This window comes from Micropterus salmoides, unplaced genomic scaffold (assembly GCF_014851395.1).
Source record: "Micropterus salmoides isolate LMB-PRFRI ecotype aquatic unplaced genomic scaffold, ASM1485139v1 Ms_hic_scaffold_5, whole genome shotgun sequence".
Lineage (NCBI taxonomy): Eukaryota > Metazoa > Chordata > Actinopteri > Centrarchiformes > Centrarchidae > Micropterus > Micropterus salmoides.
In genome coordinates this window covers 13,737,975-13,757,536 of record NW_024044237.1, presented here as the reverse complement: position 1 = coordinate 13,757,536, position 19,562 = coordinate 13,737,975, and the positions used below count along the sequence as shown (strand labels likewise).

The 19,562-nt window shown below is 41.8% G+C and overlaps 1 protein-coding gene across 6 annotated transcripts in view; it reads right to left on the bottom strand.

The window, feature by feature from the left end:
* ankhd1 (ankyrin repeat and KH domain containing 1) overlaps positions 1–18,915 on the bottom strand; it is a 29,651-nt gene extending 10,736 nt beyond the window's left edge. The window contains exons 1-18 of one of the 6 annotated variants that reach the window (XM_038699485.1): positions 18,461–18,915; positions 15,449–15,602; positions 7,665–7,821; positions 7,274–7,436; positions 6,035–6,182; positions 5,709–5,942; positions 5,483–5,577; positions 4,560–4,721; positions 3,849–3,930; positions 3,387–3,578; positions 3,145–3,254; positions 2,842–2,929; positions 1,886–2,013; positions 1,641–1,784; positions 1,420–1,522; positions 1,025–1,287; positions 566–853; positions 34–457 (exon numbers count right to left, since the gene is read on the bottom strand). In XM_038699485.1, coding sequence (XP_038555413.1) covers positions 34–457; positions 566–853; positions 1,025–1,287; positions 1,420–1,522; positions 1,641–1,784; positions 1,886–2,013; positions 2,842–2,929; positions 3,145–3,254; positions 3,387–3,578; positions 3,849–3,930; positions 4,560–4,721; positions 5,483–5,577; positions 5,709–5,942; positions 6,035–6,182; positions 7,274–7,436; positions 7,665–7,821; positions 15,449–15,602; positions 18,461–18,739 — 3,214 coding nt within the window. In that variant the 5' untranslated portion in view covers positions 18,740–18,915. The remainder of the gene's footprint in view (positions 1–33; positions 458–565; positions 854–1,024; positions 1,288–1,419; positions 1,523–1,640; positions 1,785–1,885; positions 2,014–2,841; positions 2,930–3,144; positions 3,255–3,386; positions 3,579–3,848; positions 3,931–4,559; positions 4,722–5,482; positions 5,578–5,708; positions 5,943–6,034; positions 6,183–7,273; positions 7,437–7,664; positions 7,822–15,448; positions 15,603–18,460) is intronic. The other 5 variants (XM_038699486.1, XM_038699487.1, XM_038699488.1 and 2 more) reach the window with 5 other exon arrangements.
* Between the last annotated feature and the right edge of the window lie 647 nt (positions 18,916–19,562).

The window sequence follows — 19,562 nt, the reverse complement described above, 5'->3', positions numbered from 1 at the left end:
TGAGAGTCAACTACAAAAAAGATCTGCACTTACCAGCCATGATGTCATCCAGCGTGTCTGTGAGCGTCTGTGCAGGTGTAGCTACCATGAGACCATCTGGGGCCTGCTGAGGTATCATTCCTGGGCCTAACCCAGCCAACTGTTGACCCTGCTGCTGTTGGCCCGGCATCTGCTGCCCCACCAGTACCCTCTGCAGCTCTGGGCTGGTGCTTCCTGGGTAGTCTGCAGGGTTGTAGTCTGGCAGGGGCTGAATGGGGACAAAGGCAGTCTGAAGAGGCGGAGGAGGAGGCTGAGGCTGGGGCTGGGCCTGCGGTGAAGGGGGCAGAGGAGGCTGCTGTGGCAGCTGTGTTCCATCCCTGCAGAAGATTGTGCCCACCCGAGGAAGCTTGGGGTAATCGTCCTCTTCTGCATCTGCCTCATCCTCTGAACCCTCCTCTTCGTCGTCGTCTTCCTCTTCCTGAAAATGTAAGAAAACACCGTTAAGTCTCTAGAGAAATGAGCAGCATTAGAGGAGTCAGAACCAACATCATAATAATAAAAAAAACAAATTAACTGAGAGTTGCACCTCTTCCCCTTCCTCTCCCAGCTGCTCCTCTTGCTCCCCATCTTTGTTGGCCTCTTCATCCGTGTCAGAGCTGGTGTGTCCTAGGGCACCTGGTGTGGGGGGAAGGAGCCCTGGACCAGATGCCGTACTTCCGGGACCCGGGCCTGGACCCTGACTCTGTCCGGCCTCCTGCTCCTCTTTTAAACCCTTCGCCTCCATGTACTCTTTGGTGAACTGTTGCTGTGTTTTCAGCTGCAGCTGGCGCTCCACCTTCTGCAGCTCCTTCAAGATTTTCTTCTTCTTCTGCACCTGAGTGGGCAACAGCCACATCATTGTTTGACTAACCTGACACGATGCAGTGCATGCAAAATAACATTTAAGTGTGGATTTGGTTGTAAGGTAATATCCAATTTCCTTAAAATACGGAAAAGAAGATTTAAAATTAGGTCAGATCTTGGATCAGTGGATGATGAATTATACCTGCTCTTCTCGGCTCTTCTTCAGCTCCTCAATCTTGTCTTTGGTGAGCGGCTCCCCCTGAATGAGCTCTAGTGACTGAAGCTGGGCCTTCTCAATAGCGCTGATTCTCTGGCCCAGTTCGTTCAGCTTTCCCTCCGTCTCCTCCACAATGCACTCGAGAGGCTGGCATAAGTGGAAGGGCGGCAGAGGCTCTGCTTCAGGCCCCCGGCCAACTGAGTTGGGAACACCGGGCTGAAGGGCTGCCTGTCTCTGTTTGGACACTGCTGGATTTGAACAAAAGGTATCAAAGACGTTTAGGATTAGGATGGGTTAACAATAAAATACCATAAAGCTGGGGAGAACAGCTACAGGGCTTAGTGAAGTCGACAACTCCATTTCATGGGTACACTGATTACCTTTGCTGGAGACGGGTGGGGGGGTTGCGATATTTGAGGGGGCACGGTCGGGCTCCTGAGGGGGCACTACCATGGCGAGAGCTTGGAATGGGACACGAGGAACCTGTTCCGGCAGAAGACACGTTAGTTTTAAGCAATCTAAACAACGATTAGACTTGCCGCTTATGAAAATAAATATTCCCCAGAGAAACATTAATATAGTTATTTACTGATGTATTTACCTGAGAGGCATCTTGCGAGGGGGGAGTGAGCTGGGAGAGGTCAGGGGCTGGGACAGACAGGATGTTATTGGGGTAATCCAACAGGTAGGACACCACATTGGTGTGGCCACCCTTAGCAGCTTCTATCAACATGGTTGAACCATCCTACAATATAAAAATTAAAAAAAACACACACACATGGTTATTACACATATTTGGACAAGAATAAATACTGGACTAATCTATATCCAGAGCGTGTGCAGTACTTTGAGTCTGTGTGTTGGATCCGCCCCGTGTGCCAGCAGCAGCTCCACCACAGCCAGATGTCCTCCAGCACAGGCCAGAGACACCACTGTGTGATCATTATTGGCTGTAGCTCTGTTCACATTAGCACCTGGACAAGAGAAGATGATGAGTAAACACATGAACTCACTATGTATGAGATATGAGTCTTATTCTATTAACAAAGGCAATCTCCTCAGGCCTCTAACTTAAATTAATTAGGGACAAATTATTTATACAAACAAGACACGTTCCTTCATTAGCATGGGTCAGCCAATAAAACATGTTTTTTAAGAATACATTAGTGAGTAAATTTACCAATAAGTACTGTACTAACAAACAATTATTAATTCCTCTAGTACTGGTGTCACATAACTTAAAACTAATAAGTGCATTAATGCAATTGGAGACAAATCCCTTTTCCTTAAACCTTACAGCACTTTCATATTGATCAGACTGAGCAAAAATCCTTCCAGGATGAAGCATCTTCCAGTCAAATTGGTCAAATCAAAAACCAATTTTTACCTGTAATGAATTGCTTATTATTTCACTGCCTCTGTCTGGATTGGAAAGCTGCTTCACATATTTCCCCTCACTATGTTATAAACAATGTAGTCAAATTTGACCACAATCCAAAATAACATAAAGGGAAACTGCAGTGACCAAGAATTGCATCACTGAAAGTTCAACAAAGACAACCAAGTAATTTGTTGAAGCTGTATAAAAACATATGGATTAAGTCCAGGTACCAGATTCAGGAGGTTCTGAGTTTTACTCATCAAGGCAGAAAACAGCTTAAAATGGCCACTTTTAAGCATGTGTCAACGTGACCTTTCAAAAATAATAAGTCACTTTTTAGTGAATGTAAGCAAACACGAATAACCGTTTCCAAAAAAGTACGTTTAACTTGATTAATCTGAACAGCTAGTTAATAACGCACCTTTGCTGATAAGGAACTGCACTGTACAGAGATGTCCTGCCCTTGCTGCCTTCATCAAGGGCGTCCGTCCCCCCTCAGACTCGTGTTCCTGTAATACAAAGATGTGTTTTGTTAAAGCTTAGTTTAGTCCAGAAATTTAACAAGAGTTGTGAGTTATATACATCCAGAAAAATTTCATTCAACAAAAAAATGCTGCTGTAGTTCTAAAATCGACAAGCCTTCCTATGCCTTTTCGAAACCTCAAAAAAACAAAAACAAAGGGCCAATCATAAGTGACCAAGAGCATTTAAAAGCATTGCGTACCAAGTTGGCTCCAGCCTGCAGCAGCACATCCGCCACATCAGTGTGTCCGTTCTCACACGCATACGTCAATGCTGTGTCACCCGTTGCCGTGGTGGCATGAACGTTTGCCCCTGAATGACAAAACCAAGAGATTAGGATTCTAAAACAGAGATATAACTACTACATTTTTAAATTCAGCTAAGAATACTCTGTCTCTTTATTCTCTTAGACCTGCAGCTCCAGGCCTTCTTCCTCTTGCTCACCTGCAGCCAGTAGGTATTTGACCAACTCCAGATGGCCTTCCTGTGCAGCCTCCATTAGAGGTGTGGAGCAGCCCAACTCAATGTCGGCGCCCGCCTTGATGAGGAAGTCGGCCACTTCCAAGAAGCCCCCACAGCATGCTAGAGTCAAAGCCGTCTCCTGGGTCTCCTCTGTCTGGGCATTGATGTTAGCACCTGGACAACAGAACAAGAACATTTAGTGATAAGTAATTTGGTTTCATAAAATACAAAACATACACGCTTTAATAAATCTAAATATTTCAATCATGCCAAAATCATTTCACAGATTACACTGTTGATTATCTTATTGCTTGTAAAATGTAGACAAATACAAAGAGATCGCTGATCATGGTCAAGCAAATCCAAACAAGTGTGCACTGTTCACTGGACTGGCATTTGATATTAAGTTTCCATTTCCCAGATGCAGGAGCAGTGCTTGGTTACCTTGAGCCAGCAGCAGTGCTACCATCTCCTCATGGCCTTCTCTAGCTGCCTCCATCAGAGGTGTGTAGCCCTCATCATTAACCTTGACAAAAAACAGAAAAGTCAGCAGATAAGACGACATATGGGCAAGAATGTCTCACAGCAAGATTACTACCAATAGATTTCAGCTCCTCTTTTGTGTCAGCGTACGCTCACTGAGGAAGGAGAATTTCAACTGTCCAGTCATTTGACGCTGGCACAGTAGCCGACACCTTTACATAAAATGTGTGGTGGTAGAGGAGATGCCACGAACCTGAAGTAATGAGGTTTGGCCTGTACTCATGTGATCTAGTCTTCTATCTTGCTTCCAGCTGAGTGTGCTTTAATATTTAAATATTGTTACCTTTAGTTTTTAAGATAGTTGCAGTAGGTTTCCTAACTGTAAATTAAAAGTCAATAAATTAAATTCCCATTTCGGAAACACTTAAAATGTTCTATCTATATTTTAAGACTCTGGCAGGTATAGCATTCAGTACAATGTTGGCCAATAGTAGCGGGGAAGTATAAAAAGTTTAAGGCTATTCTCTCCCGCAGGATGCGTGAAATCAAAAACTGGTGTCCATCAACAAAATTCATATTTATAGACACCGCTCCAGAGGGACAACTGGACCCTCTTCTGAATGTTATGGCCTTTCCCTGTGTTGGTAGTTAGGGGCCTGTCTCTTCACACACCTCCTCTAAGTTGGCTCCTCTCTCTATGAGCAAGGCTGCCAGCTCCACGTGTCCTCCACAGGCTGCGAGGGTAAGAGGCGATTCGAAGGAATCGGCTGGCATGTTGACCTGCGCGCCGCTGTCCAACAGCAGCCGTGCCACCTCCACATGGCCGTCCTGGGACAGCGAGACACACAGAGAATGTAGAGATAAGCACCTGAATAAATATATATGTGGGATCACTTTTCAGTTAAGCTAATACTGCAAAAGTCAGAGTCTTGGTTCGTCACAATTCACTTTCAAAACAGGGTGCAATAATTACATTACAAAATAATTCCTGTTGACTCTTAATGAGTCAATATTTTGTTTCCATACTTTTTCTTGCTGTACTGCTACATTCACCATAGTGTAATCGTTAATGTCCATCACAGTTTATGGAAGAATAACCCAATCTAACCATGTTCCCATAATTTTTTGTTCAATTTAACTTAAAAAAAAAGGCACATCCCTTCTGCAATCATGTGAGTGGACTACCCAACAAGAAAAACACCATAAAACTCTTAACTAGAGCTGATGGTTGAAATCAGCCTGTGCTTATTTAGTGAAACTCTTTCCCCCCCCACTTAGTACATGACTGTGTACTGTGCTGAGAGAGCAAGTTAAAATGTTTCAGAGGGAGGAAGATGGAAAAGAAATTGTTATTGAAAAAGTAGTTAAAAATGTCATCAACTCAATTTTACTAAAACAAATGTTTTATTTGTTTCTATTCAATTTATATAGGACCGAAACATAGCAGAGGTTATCTCAGGGCACTTTTCTTATAGACCATACTCTTCATAACATTAAACAAAAGACATTTGAAACTAATGTACAAACAAATACAGAACAAGTAGCCTGACACTGGAAAGAAAACACTTAGGTAATGGTTTGGGTCAGATGCTCACCATGCACGCCTCCATCAGTGCTGTGTGCATCTCATCTGTTTTATGCTCCTGGTCTGCTCCAGCCTCCAACAGAAAACGCACCATATCCAGGTGACCTGCGTAGAACAAACAAACATTTATTTTCTAAACCTTTTATCACTGTTAAAGTATTAGTAAAAATCATGTTAATGGCACAAAAACTAAAGAATTCAATTCAACAGGACAGACACTGCGTTTGAGTTTTGACCTTTGTAGCAGGCGAGTGTGAGAGCACTCTCTTTGAACTCGTTGGAGTGTGTGTTGATTCCAGCGCCATACTCCAAGAGTACCCTGGCCACCTCGACATGGCCAGCACTGGCCGCCTCCATGAGAGGTGTGTGCCCGTTCTCGTTGTGGTCCTCAATGTTAGCACCCTCTTTCAGCAGCACCTTTACCACATCCACAAAGCCACCGGCACATGCGTACGTCAAAGCTGTGTTGCCTGGAAGACAAGAGAGAGAGATTAGTCTGGCTGTACAACACAGAGAGTAAAGGGAAGGAATCATAATTGTAAAGAAATGAGGAGGTCTTTACCTGTGGACGATTGTGCATTAACATCTGCCCCGTGGACCAGAAGTAGTTTGACTATGTCAACATAACCTCCGCTGGCAGCAGCCATGAGCGGCGTTATGTCCCCCTTGATGCCCCGGTCCTCCACATTGGCATGCATGGCCAACAAAACCTATGGATGAAAGATGAAACCATAACGTTAAGAAGCGCAGATGGAGGCTTGTCACCAATGGCAAATCTTCTCACAACAATCAACCAGTGATACCATCATGATTTTACATTTGCTTTAGGGCTGAAACGATTCATCGATTAAATCGATAAAATCGATTCATAAAATGCTTAGACACAAATTCTTTGCATCGATGCTTCGTTTAATCCATGTAACTGTACAACACAGTGTTTCGCAGGGACATTTATTACTGTCGCACATTGCGTTTACGCTGTGAACACGACATGAATATGATGGAGCTTTTTGCAAAGTGGGGGAAGAGAGAGAAAATAGCGAGGGACAAAAAAGAAAGTGTCCAAAGTATGTGATTATTTCAAGCTAAAGAAAACAACAACTCTGTAATGTTACCGCCCGTCCACCGTAAAATTAAACTTCTGTCGCCTCGGCAACAGCACGACGGCAGCTGAACAAAAAGCCCCGGTGTTCTGCCAGCGGACCACAGACAAGGTAACAGTAACAGCAACTTTAGCATTTAACTGAAATCATGACTGATTGTTGAGTTGAAGGCTAGAACGCAGTTCTCAGCTGAAAATGTACACACGTGTGTTTGTTGTTCTCCTTTTTCGGCCGAGAGTTGTAACCTCAAAGTCATGAGTTAACTGGGTGTCTGAGCTGCATCTATTAACTCCCCTGCAGCTCTCTCTGTAGCTCAGACAATCCCTGCTACCTGCGTGTACTAATCCATCCTTTCACCCATATTCTTTGTCTTTATAATTGCCATCTTTATAGTAACAAACAACAGCTGTTTCTTGTGCAGGATCGCTCATTTCCCGTTTCTTCTTGATAAGAGTGGTTTGGAAACCAGCGTCGGGTGCCATAGCTGTTGTCAGCTCCTATAGTGTGTGTGACCCCCTGTCACCGATCAGTCAAGTAGTGTGAATCGAAGCTTCGAATACTAAAATCATCGTTAGCTGCAGCCCTAATTTGCTTTGCAGAAATGTTACTTCAGTGTACAAATACTACATACTGCAAACATGTACATCACAATTGTGCTTAAATCACATCCCAAACCAATCCTTTTTTTCCCCACATACCTGTGCAAGTTCATAGTAGCCAGCCGAGCAGGCGAGGCACAACAGGCTCTCCCCTTCCTCCGTGTGTTCGTTGACGCTCCGTCCCTCATCCAGTAATTTGCGCACAGCGTTGACATCCCCATCTGAGCACGCCTCCGCTAAACTACGGCTGAAAATAACCAGACTGCTACAATTACTGCCACTGTGACAGGTGAACACACATACGCCTCACAATTACACCATCACTTCCGTGGAGCAAACACGCACACATATGCATACATACTGTATAGTCCAACTCAAATTCGACAGAAGAGAGACTTTATTAGGGGTATATTAATTAATTTATTACTACATGAAACTGTGTACAAGTTAAACTGGCATATGCCAGTGTCAGTATGGGCGAGATACATACTTATCGGCTTGGCCGGCGTTGAGTGTGTTTTCAGCTCTCATACGAGTCAGGGCTGCTGCAGCTTCGTCCAGGGCACAACTCACAGATGACGTCAGTCGCCGTAGCACCTCAGGGTCTGCAAAAGCTTTACCATCGGCAGTGGACAGTTTACCGATGCCTGCCGAACACCAAAAGGGCAAAGGTGCAAGGGCAAGGCAAACCACAGGGGAGCACAACCACACCAGATGAAGAAGCAAGTCCAGTCCAGCCAATCCAGCCAATCCAATCCAGGGTTAGTAGCAGCAGACACCAAGAGGGGGGAAAAAAATAAAAAAATAAAACACCACACACACACAGAGAAAACACAGAAAACACACACACACACACAAGCATTTGTTAATATGGCTTAATTATCTTTTTCACTACTTTCAATATACCATCTATGACAAACTAACAGTCCATTTTCTCACTCATACGTGGCCATTGAAGTAAACAGAAAATATTAAACGGCGAAATGTAAGATGGCACATGGTGCAACGTTATGTTACAATGACGACAGCGGTGCAGAAATTACTTTTCACATTGGGCAATGAAGAAAACTACTAAGAGAAACATGTTCCTCGTGTTGATAATGCTGATATATCAGGCTTCTGTGGGGACAAAAAGTCAAAAGGATTTGCGGTGCCGTCTTGACAAGGCGCTCCGATGATTTCGCTTCAAGTGTTCATGTACAGCAGTTTTGCTGCTGTGAAAAGCCACTTCCAATTTACAGAGCACCACACTTTTGGGTCACTGTTGAAAAACTCACAAACTTCAGATGGTCATAAAAGAGGGTTTTTTCTTTTTCTGCAGCTTCTTCTCCGAGGGAATCCCTGCTTAGATCAGGTGCAACGACGCACGTTAGGCAAATCGGCGTATTTTCATAATCAATTACACCGATGAATCGCCCCAACCATAATTCCTACTTATAATTTTACCAATGACTGGGTCAAATGGTAAGTTACAAAACAATGTCCACTGGGCTACTATGGAAATGTCCAGGCAAGGACAGATCTGTGACCAGAACTAAAATAAATAATGATGTTAGTTCTATTGCCTAGTAGACATAGGTTCAGTCTATTAATGGTAGAAGAGAAAAAGGTCTCATCCCGTGTGAATTACAGATGGGTAAGAGGCAGTGAATGTGAGAGAAACAGAAACTGGAGACCGCGGTCAGCAAGAGAAGAGCACAGCTGGGAGAAAAACAAAATGCCATATGAGAGAAAAATGTGTTTGTCATAAAAAAAAAAAAAAAAAAGGAAAATCACTGTTTTGACTAATGACCTGAATTGAAAAATCTTTTAGATGACAGAACACGGACCATTTCCCAACCAATGGAACCATTCAAGTATTTGTGTTGAGTGAGGCAGCAAACATTTAAGGCAATGTGTGAAAATTAAGCAAGAAGAAGAAAAGAAGTGCTGGCCTAGAACTTTTTGGCCTCAACCAATCTATCAACAAGGCAGAAGTGCGCTCCAGTCCTTGTGGTCCTCCTGCCTTCTGACCACTAGGCCAATTTAGTACGGTGCTCAGACAAGGATTTTGCAATAGTCCCAAGGCAGTGGGAAACAAAGAGTTCGAGGAAGTTGGTCATTAATGTTTTACTGTATCATGTTTATCTCACTGAACCAAAACAGAGGGAACATACATCAGGGTTTGACACTATAAATATCACAGATGAAAATAAAGAAACCAACTGAGGTGATCATTTTTTTTCCTGACCCTTTTTTGGGAGGCCAATGTGTACATTTCTGAAAACAAACAAGTAATCTTCATCTATTTAGGTTTGGCTCTTTCTTCCGTGAGCAAAATGGACATTGAGCTCTCACTGAGGTCGTGACTATTTTTGTTGCGTTTCAACGGAAAGTTACTGGCTCACCACTGAGCTGCCTTAACACACTGCACCACCAACTCTTCAATCTGAAATAAACATTTTTGTTCAGGTTAGCCAATTAGAATTTCAGCTAATGTTCATTTGAGAACACAAAATTGCAAGCAAGTCAACATTTTCTGAACAAAAGCAGTTGTTTTAACCAATCAACTTGTCAATCTATAAACTAACTTTCTGATGATCAATCCAGCTGGGGGTTTTTTTTGGCCTACTAAAGCAAAGGTGTTTTCATCCATGGAATCAAGTTCACATAGGGAGGTACAGTGTTTACCCATCAGCACCTGCTCCTGCACAGCTCCCCCTAAAACTCTGACATGTTTACTGAGACAACATGTCATCCTATCAAGTTGTGCTAAAATAAAGTGTGTCTGGCAACACCGATACATTTACATGCACATGGTAGCACAATTAATGTGAACAACTAAATTATGGCGGTAGTTGTCTTCACAATTTGACATCTATTTCAATTGACATGATGTTTCATTTTCAGATTAACATCCAGGAAAGATGTACACAGTAGCCTCTAAGAAATATTGTTTTAGCTAGACAAAAATGAGAGAATTTGTTGCCTTTTTTGCCATTTCTATTCTATAGGAGCCAACTGTCATCTGTATATAGAAACAGCCCTTAGCATCCAGTTCACACTATGATCGTTGTGGCAAGTGAACACGCACACTGTAAATTGGATTACGATTACTGCAATATCAACCTCACCTTGTCTGAGATAAAGCTTGCAATACTTTATTTACATCTATCTACCATTTAAAAAAGGGAGAACTTGTTGTGTTCTGATTAAGATGTAGCAATGTTAGTGCTGGTGAGCATTGGCTAATGAGTTTCTAGTGCTTATTATAATCACTACAGTGAACACTGATGTTCATGACGTTTGAAAGCCCTGTGTTGTCGGCAGTGAGCGAAAACCCATCACCTTGTTAAAGACACGAAGTGCCTCACAACTTCACTGCAGAAATATGCAGGTCAACTGATGAATGTTAACCAGATACATGTAGGCCACACTTTTTCAGCTAACTATAGGCTCTACGGTTCAACTACAGTTCAGAGTAGGGCTCGGCGATATGGCTTATAAATAATATCTGGATATTTTTAGGCTATGCTATATTTTTCTGCACCAATTTATGGTGGAGATATATAATATAATAACGGAAACACAGAATTCGGGTGGATATAATGCAGTAAGGCTCTCAGGCATTCTGTATTTCTTTCAGATACGTTTCTCCAGTAGATCAACTTTGTGATTTAGTCTTCCCTCCTCTTTTGTGTCTTTTGTTTGGGGAAGCAACCTTTTTTAAATGTGATTGTGACACCTTTTCACCTCAATGATCAATTAATTCATTTTAATTCAGTTATAAACTCTTGGACTTTAATAGCTCCTGTGTTTTAGCAGGTTTCCTGCTCACACAACATATGCCGGTCTCGCCTCAGCTGGGCGGAGTTGATTAGTTCTGCGAGTCAACGTATCAATTATACATTTGTTTTTCACTGTGTGAGAAAATTAATGCATGACTCTCATGAGACGGATTTTAACCCGACGAGAAATCTCGTTACACCCCTATTAATAAATTAAACCTGCCCTGTGTTGTAAATTCAAGTGTCTCTCGTGCATTGCTAGCACGGTAACACTCATCGCTTGGCTGGCTTCCTCTCCTCATTTTTCTAAGGACATCTACGTGACAGGTGCTGCAATAACAGCAGCGTAACACCAAATCAGGAGTTGCATAGCGAGTGTTTGATTGTCCGAGTCGCAGAAAGTGAGGGTCAACGTGAACGGAGAAAAATATTCTGGCTGTAAATGTATGTGTTGGTTACGGTGTGTAAGTTAGACCAAGAAAAGTTTGTCGTTTCCCCAACTGCTGGAAAAGTGAAGCCTGTTTGCGCTAGCCCCTTCAGACTGTGCAGTATAGCGTTTTATGGCTCTATGTAACTTAACATTAGCTCAATTTATATAAAGTAACTGGTAGTTGTATTATTACTACCTACTTATCCAATGTTGAGAACATCAGGTACAAACTTGGTTAGCATACAGCTCTGTCCTGTACAGACTGGTTCATCCTAATTTATTTTCTGAAAAAGTGGTTGTTAGGAAAAGAAAGGACGCTGGTGACTGAAGGAGCTGACGTTAGTAAAGCTAATTTGTGATACAAACAAGTCCTTTTAAGGTAATGAGGAGACTTTTCTTTTTGGATTTTAATGTGCAAATAAAATGCACCTCAGAAGGGAGGAGGTTTCTCATGTTGCCTGTTTTTTTATATTAATGTCTACTGATAAATGTCAAAAGCTGTAAAATTAGGACACAAAAGGCAAACATGAACAATCATATCTGTAATGATTCTGAGGTCATTAACAGGGTTTTAAGGGGTGATGCCCAAAACATGTTGTGCATAAATGTAAAATCACTGTGGAGAGCATCAGAACCAACCAAATTACTTTCCCCAAATCTAATGGTTGTAGTTCCTCCCCGGTAGACTGATCTTTGGGTGTTGCTAATTTATTTTCTGCTCTAGCTTCCCAAACTATTTGTTCAGAGATATGGTGAAAATAACGGCCCAATGTCATATGTGAAATTACACACTTTTCATTTCATTGCGTCAGAACCAACAACTGTTGATATGTTCTGCAGCTTTCTACAGTCAGCAGAAATGTGTATTATGTTGCCCCGATGCTCATGGCATGTATGTGTATTCCTCGTGCATGCACTGGTAGAGCACTTTAGACCAACAATAACCAACCAATAACTGCCCTAGCTGTCAGAACTTGATGCCAATTTCTGTCACACTTATCTCATCTCTTTCTTTTCTTCTCTTTACACACACACACACACACACACACACACACACACACACACACACACACCACCACAATAAAGACGCAAATGGTGAAGTTCAGCAGGGAACACAAACTATGATGGAAGTAAGACTGATTATTACAGAGAAAATAACTTGCGGGTAAAAGCCCATTTTCACATGTATGCACACCCAGTTGCTGCAGAAAGCAACACGAACACTGCATTGTCACAAAAAAATAAAAAATAATCAATCAGGTGACCCCCAGCGGGAAGCTTCCGGTCTGAGACATGACTCCAATGCGCAAGTCCCATAAACCTGATTACTATTGCACAGCTAGCAGGGGGCGACTCTTCTGGTTGCAAAAAGAAGTCCGGCTCCATTAGAAATAATGGCAAAATGACCCTACTTCTCATCTAATTTATTACCTCAGTAAACACTTTCCTAATGAGTTTATGATCTCAATCGCTAGTTTCAGGTCTTCAATACAACATGATGTTCATTTAGAAAATGATGGTCCCATTTAGAGGAAAATAGACCATAAAACAGAGTACGCTTCAGCGCGGAATTATCTGTGATTGACAAGTCATTACCATGGTGACCTGTCAATCAGGCTAGAGTAACTCGTACCCAAGGCACTGTGTAAATTTAACCAGCGCTGTTGAAAAGGTTTATTATGAGTGTCGGCTGTTCACTTTCTCTAGTGAGTACATTTAGTTTTAATACTGCTGTTCGCTAGACAACGTTGTCAGCCCTGTTGAAATGACTTGTGAAAACACTTTGTGAACTACAGATGCACCTAGCTAAGCAAGCTAACTAGCTCCACAAACGCCCGTTTTCGCCACCGTCTCCACCAGGTACTTCCTGGTTGCAAAAAACTCAACATGGCAGTGCCCTCTCTCGGCCAAACTCGAGGCTTCAAAACGGAAGTCCACAATGAACGGTTGACGTCACGATGACTACATCCACTTCTTTTATACAGTTTATGGGTGACACAGGCCTCTGCGTATTCAGCCGTCTGAGAGAAATGTTAAGTCTAAAAGTGCACAATGACCAAGTAACTGTCATTATATGCTAAAACACTGTACCCCTATGTACTACTGAGTAGCCATTATCTAAAGTATACCTGTACAATTTAAACTCCTGTAATTCAACTGTTGAGCCATAAAGTCTACTTGTATGATGCCTATAGTATTCAGGTTTTTTGACACTGTCAGTGACCTCAGTAATAAACATATCATTGAATTTACAAATTTAACGTCAACTATAACAAAACATTATACACTTTGTGAAGATAAAAATCTATGGCAGAGCTGTTGTACCTAATAAAGTGGTCACAGAGTGTAACAGACAACTACACTATTCAGCATTGTTTTGTCCCTTTTCAGATTCAAATATTTTGTAGTTCATGTTGACTAAGTTTTACAGTTGTCTTTTGTGCACTGTACTGCCATTTTAGAAAATTTTCTCTCATTACATTACAGCTTTATTAACTACAGAATATAAGAGACCAGGCCAAGGTCAGCCAAGTATGGTTAGCAGTATCAGTAGCTTTCATTTATAATCCATGTATGTTGTTGAATTTAGGTTTGCTGAGCATTAATAGTCTCTTTCCAACAGCCTTGATAAATGAAACAGAAACCCCTAACCAACAACAAGGCAATTGCTTAATAGACATTATTCAAAGAACTGTCAAGGATTTTAACCACATCACAATATTGACCATTTGCTGAATGACACCCAATCCGATATTTACTGTATATAAAACAGCTGCACAGTACACTTTGCCTAAACTTGGCCCAGATTAAAACCAGAAGAGCTGGTTTAATTTACAAAATTATGTCTTGACAGGTGAATATCATTATACATTTTCTTAATGTAAAGTTAGTATTAAACATTACACCCTTCCTTTAATGGTTTCCTGTAATATTTCCTATGATGACCTGTTATACAATTGTTTTAATATATCCGTCAAGAGGAGAGTCAGCTTTTGTGCTAGGTTTGGACAGCCTCGCTTCATCCCCCACGAGAAAAAAAAAAAGTTCAGCAACCGGAAGTAAGCAGCAGGACAATGTCACTTTTTAGTTATTTTGGCTCTGTACCAGAGACCAGTGGATTGGAAATTAAACAATGACACAATAACTATGAGGTTAAAGTGCCATAATTCAGCTTTAATTTGAAGGTGTTTACATCCACATTAGATTAACAATGTGGGTATTGTTCATTTATAGTTAGGAAATTAACCTCAAAGTATTAAACATATCTGGTTGCAACTACTTTGCAATAAACAACTGCTTGAAGTCTCCAATCCATCAAACATCACCAGAGGCTTGGAATCTTCTGTGATGGCAGCCTGGTATTTGGCTACTTTGTTCATTCAGGGAATCAAGAGAGGTTGTCCACATTTTCCTGCCACAAACACTACACCTGAGACTCTTTTCTCTGCTAATACTACACAAAAACAATATAGGACACCTCACAAATCAATGGCAGAAACCATTAAAGGTATTATTATGATGCAGAGCTGTAACACATCTTAGGCAAACAGATAGTGTAGGTCGCCACCTATTCTGTTCCGACTAGTCAGGGAGAAAGGGCAATAGAATGAGATTAGCCATTAGCCATTCAACACGGGCTCTCTGCATGCTGTGGAGGCTCAAGCGGGTTGCAGCGTTAATCTGCCTGGTAATGTTCATAAGCCCAAACGAGGCCAGGACACCTAGCACTAATGAATTAATCTACACAGACCTACTGACACCTAGATTACAAGTTCTCAAACTAATTTATCCAAATCACTTTCAAACTACATGTTGATATGACACTTGCAGAACCGGCAGGTTCTCTTTATTGCCGTTTCAGCCTTAGGCTGTATACAAACTAAGAGCCCTCAACTTTATTTGGAATTTGAAAGGTATGGGGGGCAGAAAGATGTGGTTTTATCTTTATCACGGTTTGTTAGAGCACAAATTAAGACTGATTGGAGCACAATAGCTGTGGCCAGTGAGGTTCTGGTCAACTACAAATGAACATGTCAAGTCTTAAGATGAAGTAAGTTGACACAAAGCAAGTCATACCAGCAGCTTCCAGTAGAGCTTCAAGTCGGGCCTGTGTCTCTGGATCAACCGTCCTCAAATCGACTCCATCTGTGGCGCTGGACAAAAGCAACTCTGACGCGGTCTTCATGATGGGGTTATCCAGGTCCTCCTGGTCCAAAATGAATGACTCCACCTGGAAGAGGTACAGACAGCAGTGCATAAGAAGAAGCATTCGCCCTTTGACAGCTATTTTGATGTTAGCTTCTGGTCAGAGACTTTGACCAGTTTTTGTGAAATAATACACATAGATTAACTCATGAGAAATGACATCATTTGGACATCAATGGTTTCTTTCAACAGAGGGAAAACAAAAGGAGCACAGGGATAAGAGTCAAAGCACAGGAAGTACTACGGCCAGGAATTAAAACCCCTGTACACTTGGAGAGATTCAGCTGAGAGTCAGCTGCCCAAGTACAGCGCCACAGTCTCATACCTGAGCTCTGGCCCTGCCGGCTATAATGTATTAAAGTCTGTATTACAAACATTTTATTTTTTCAAAATAAATAAAAATCCCAAGTGAGTCAAAATAATAAACTTTACTAAAACAATATAACACAAACACAATCCAAAAATCTAACTTGTATATATTTGGTCATTTTCAAAGTAAAAGCTGGTTCAATTACTGTGTTTGAAAATGTAGTGGTTGGACTTGTTTATATCTAAAGTGGACACTGTATCCTCAGAGTAACTTCCTAGTTCTTCCATAGGTAGTTGTGGAAATCACTTAGGACTTATTTTATTACACAGATGGAATTAATCTCAATGCTAGCCTCATCTAGTGGTCTATACAGAGGCCAAATTAAGACAGACAGATTAGAGCTCTTAATTTAAACAACACTTACTGATTACATTAAACTTTGTTATGGGAAAAGGGTTTTCATCTATCAATAGGGGCATCTATTGCCCCCTATTTACAGTATTAGTGAGACAAAAAACATCAATATGTTACATATACCAATGACTGATTCACACAATTCCACACACACAAGTGACTTAATTAAAGTGTACCAAATATTGTACTGTCTTAAGAATTGTTTAAGTCAATCATTTATCCTGTACAGTAGATCAGGTATATACACATTAGCTACAGTGAGAATGACAAATACGACAAACATTACAACTAACTCGCAACCTAGCTAGAAGGTGTGATTTGAAACTAAATAAGATTTCAAATAACATAGAAATTACTGTCAACAGTTCAACAGTTTGCAAAACAACCTTTGACAAAAGTAACAATCTCTGTCTATCTCCATCCATATGCTGCAGCAGGATTTTAGGGCCTGGCACAGAGCGCAAATGTTGGGAGACTGTCAGCATTCAGCAATGTGGAGGAATTCAGCTATACGATGGGAACGCAGAGCACAACAACCCATGGGGGATGTAGTTCTACGGGAGCCTTTATAATCAACAATGGACATCAGTCTTCACTATTAATGAACTACAGTTCCCAGAGTGTTGGTATCCACAGAGCTGGATAGGCCTGGAATGGCATCTGCTTAATCCTGGGGCTCAGATTTTAGCTACTGCCCAGAGCAGCGAGTTCTCCACTGGAGTAAAACACCACAACAAACACTCACGTTCAAGGTTTTATAACAGGCTGGACGAGTGGAGAAACTCAACACAGGGGCCAGAGATGTGATTGTCAAACTTGATACTACTGCCCAGCTGATGCTCAGACAGAAACAGCCAGGCTAAATTGACATTGATATCAGCTGACATCCCTACCTGCCTAACTACCATGGCTGCAGCTTGTTTTAGAGAGACAGCCCTTTGGTCAGATATTAGTTAAGTGTAATACAGACAGCTCAACAGGTAATGTACATTGCTCAGCAGTGCCAAATCTCTCCACCGCCATAACTCCTTGATGTTAGTGTGTCTGTAAATATTGCATCACCTTTGAGATGACAATGAATATTACATTACCATGAAAATGACATTAAACAGACATTTGATAGCTTTGTGCAAATAATATTTTGCCATCTAGCAGTCTGGAAAGTTCCACTCCTGTCTGCTGCAATCTTACAATATAGTAAGCTCAATTACACAATAGTATGGCTGAGAAGCATTAATATCTTTAAACTGACAGCTCACATAAAATTAGTTTTGTTGTGACATGGCATTAGGTCTGAATGGTAACCTATTGATTATTTTGTCAAAACCCCTCTCCAAAAAGAGGTAGGTTTGTCACACTTGGATGGCATTTCCCTATGAGCAAATATAAAACATGTCTAAAGTATGTTTAGCTTAAGAGGAGCTGCTTTTACACCTGTCCCTGTGTGTGACTGCCAGCACATGGAAAGTTGGACACCTCTCAACATGAACTCTAGCTGCTCTCAATTGTGACAACGCAAAACAAGTTGACAAAGTGTTGTGAGCTATCTAAACCGACAGAGAGAAAAAACTAGACGTTTATTTGTCAACACCGACGGTTGGAAATTCGGGTAGTTCAGCTTGATGTAAACGTGTCAAAAAGTTAGCTGAGGTACGATCGAAGTTAATTTACATTATTTGGAAAAGTGACGTAATTGCACCACAACTACGACACGACAGATAGTTAGCTGGCCGTGTACGTCCGTGGGTTTACGGACATCTTCCATTTGCCGTGGCTGGAAAGCTGTTGGAAGAGCTGCAAACTTGTGATGTGTGTTGCGAGACGACAGCACCGAGCGAGGCCGTCTTCGCTTCCACCCGAACTAGGCCGTGGTCACAGCCTGCGCTGCATAAATAAAACATTTCAGCCGCTCAGCGTGAACTACTGCTTGTGTCTCACCAAACATTGTCGACATCACAACACTCCATAAGCATCTGAACTGGAAAGAGGTGTTATTAGCTTAAAGTGCTGGTTTATTTTACGTAATTTCAGCGGCCTGGGAGGGGGTGGTTGCCAACTGCGAGCTAAAGCGCTAGCTAGCAGCCAGCTCGCGCTAGGAGAGGAATGTTGCCTAGCTCTCTCGTTAGGCTTAGCTAACTAGCTTAGCTTAGCGTAGCTACCTCTGAAACCTCGTCTTCGTCGCTGCCGGATCCTGGACCCGATGAGAGGACGGCCGCGGCCGCTAGTTTGAAATCCAGTCTTTCTGCAGCAGGCCCACCTGGTTCACCGTATAAACGTACTTTCTTTCCACCTACACCAATCCCAATGCCCCCTAGTCCGACTCCTCCTGGTGTCGCTCCTACCCCCATCCCTGCCACTGGGGAGCGAGGAGTCACCGAGTCAATCTCGTCCTCGAAGCCGTCCGTCAGCATTGCCGTCCCGGCTACTGCATCCTGCATACTTATGTTCACGATACGTATGTTAGCGAGCTAGTTGTTGACTTAAACGTCCGTCCAGTCTCTTTCCTTTAGTATATTTGCGTTATTTTACTTCAGGGAATCCAGAAACTCTCCCGAAGCGAGGGTTGAGGAGGATCTCTTTCCCCCAGCCATTAACTTTCTAACAACCTAACCCGCTACGCACTGTTTCTCAGAAAGACCGCCTCTGTAGGAAATCCTATTAAATCTATTGGACTAGCAGGAAAAAGCTCTGTTTTCTATTGGTCAAAGTTAATGCCTGTCAAACACGAGACCGCAACGTCATGTTAGGTTTACCAATATCACGAGGCTGTAGAACGAACGTCAAGACATGACATGGTAGGCCAACTTAACTAGTAGCTAGCTTTACCGGTAAACTCTTAATGGGAAATCACATAAACATGGGGACTACAGTGAGAGTATATTGGCACCGAATGTAATTTGCAATCACGCATTTAATGTGATTTTAAATGACAGTGAATATCAGCTTATAACTGAACCTCACAAATTACATATGATGCAAAATATTACTTTAATGTGTTTGTGAGCACGGAAATTAGAAGAAATAAAAGGGAGATATTATTTACAATCAATAATATGAGACAAACACACAAGCAAACACAGAAAAATAAGAAAAAAACAAGGTGACCACAGGATCATAGTTACACTTCTTATTTATAATGAGCTGCTTACATATGTACATATATGCTTTGCTGCAAGTGAGTAACATGCAATCCCATGATATAATTCAACCTATTGTCTGCGCTTAGGTGACTTATATAATAGAACAAAAACACACGAGTTT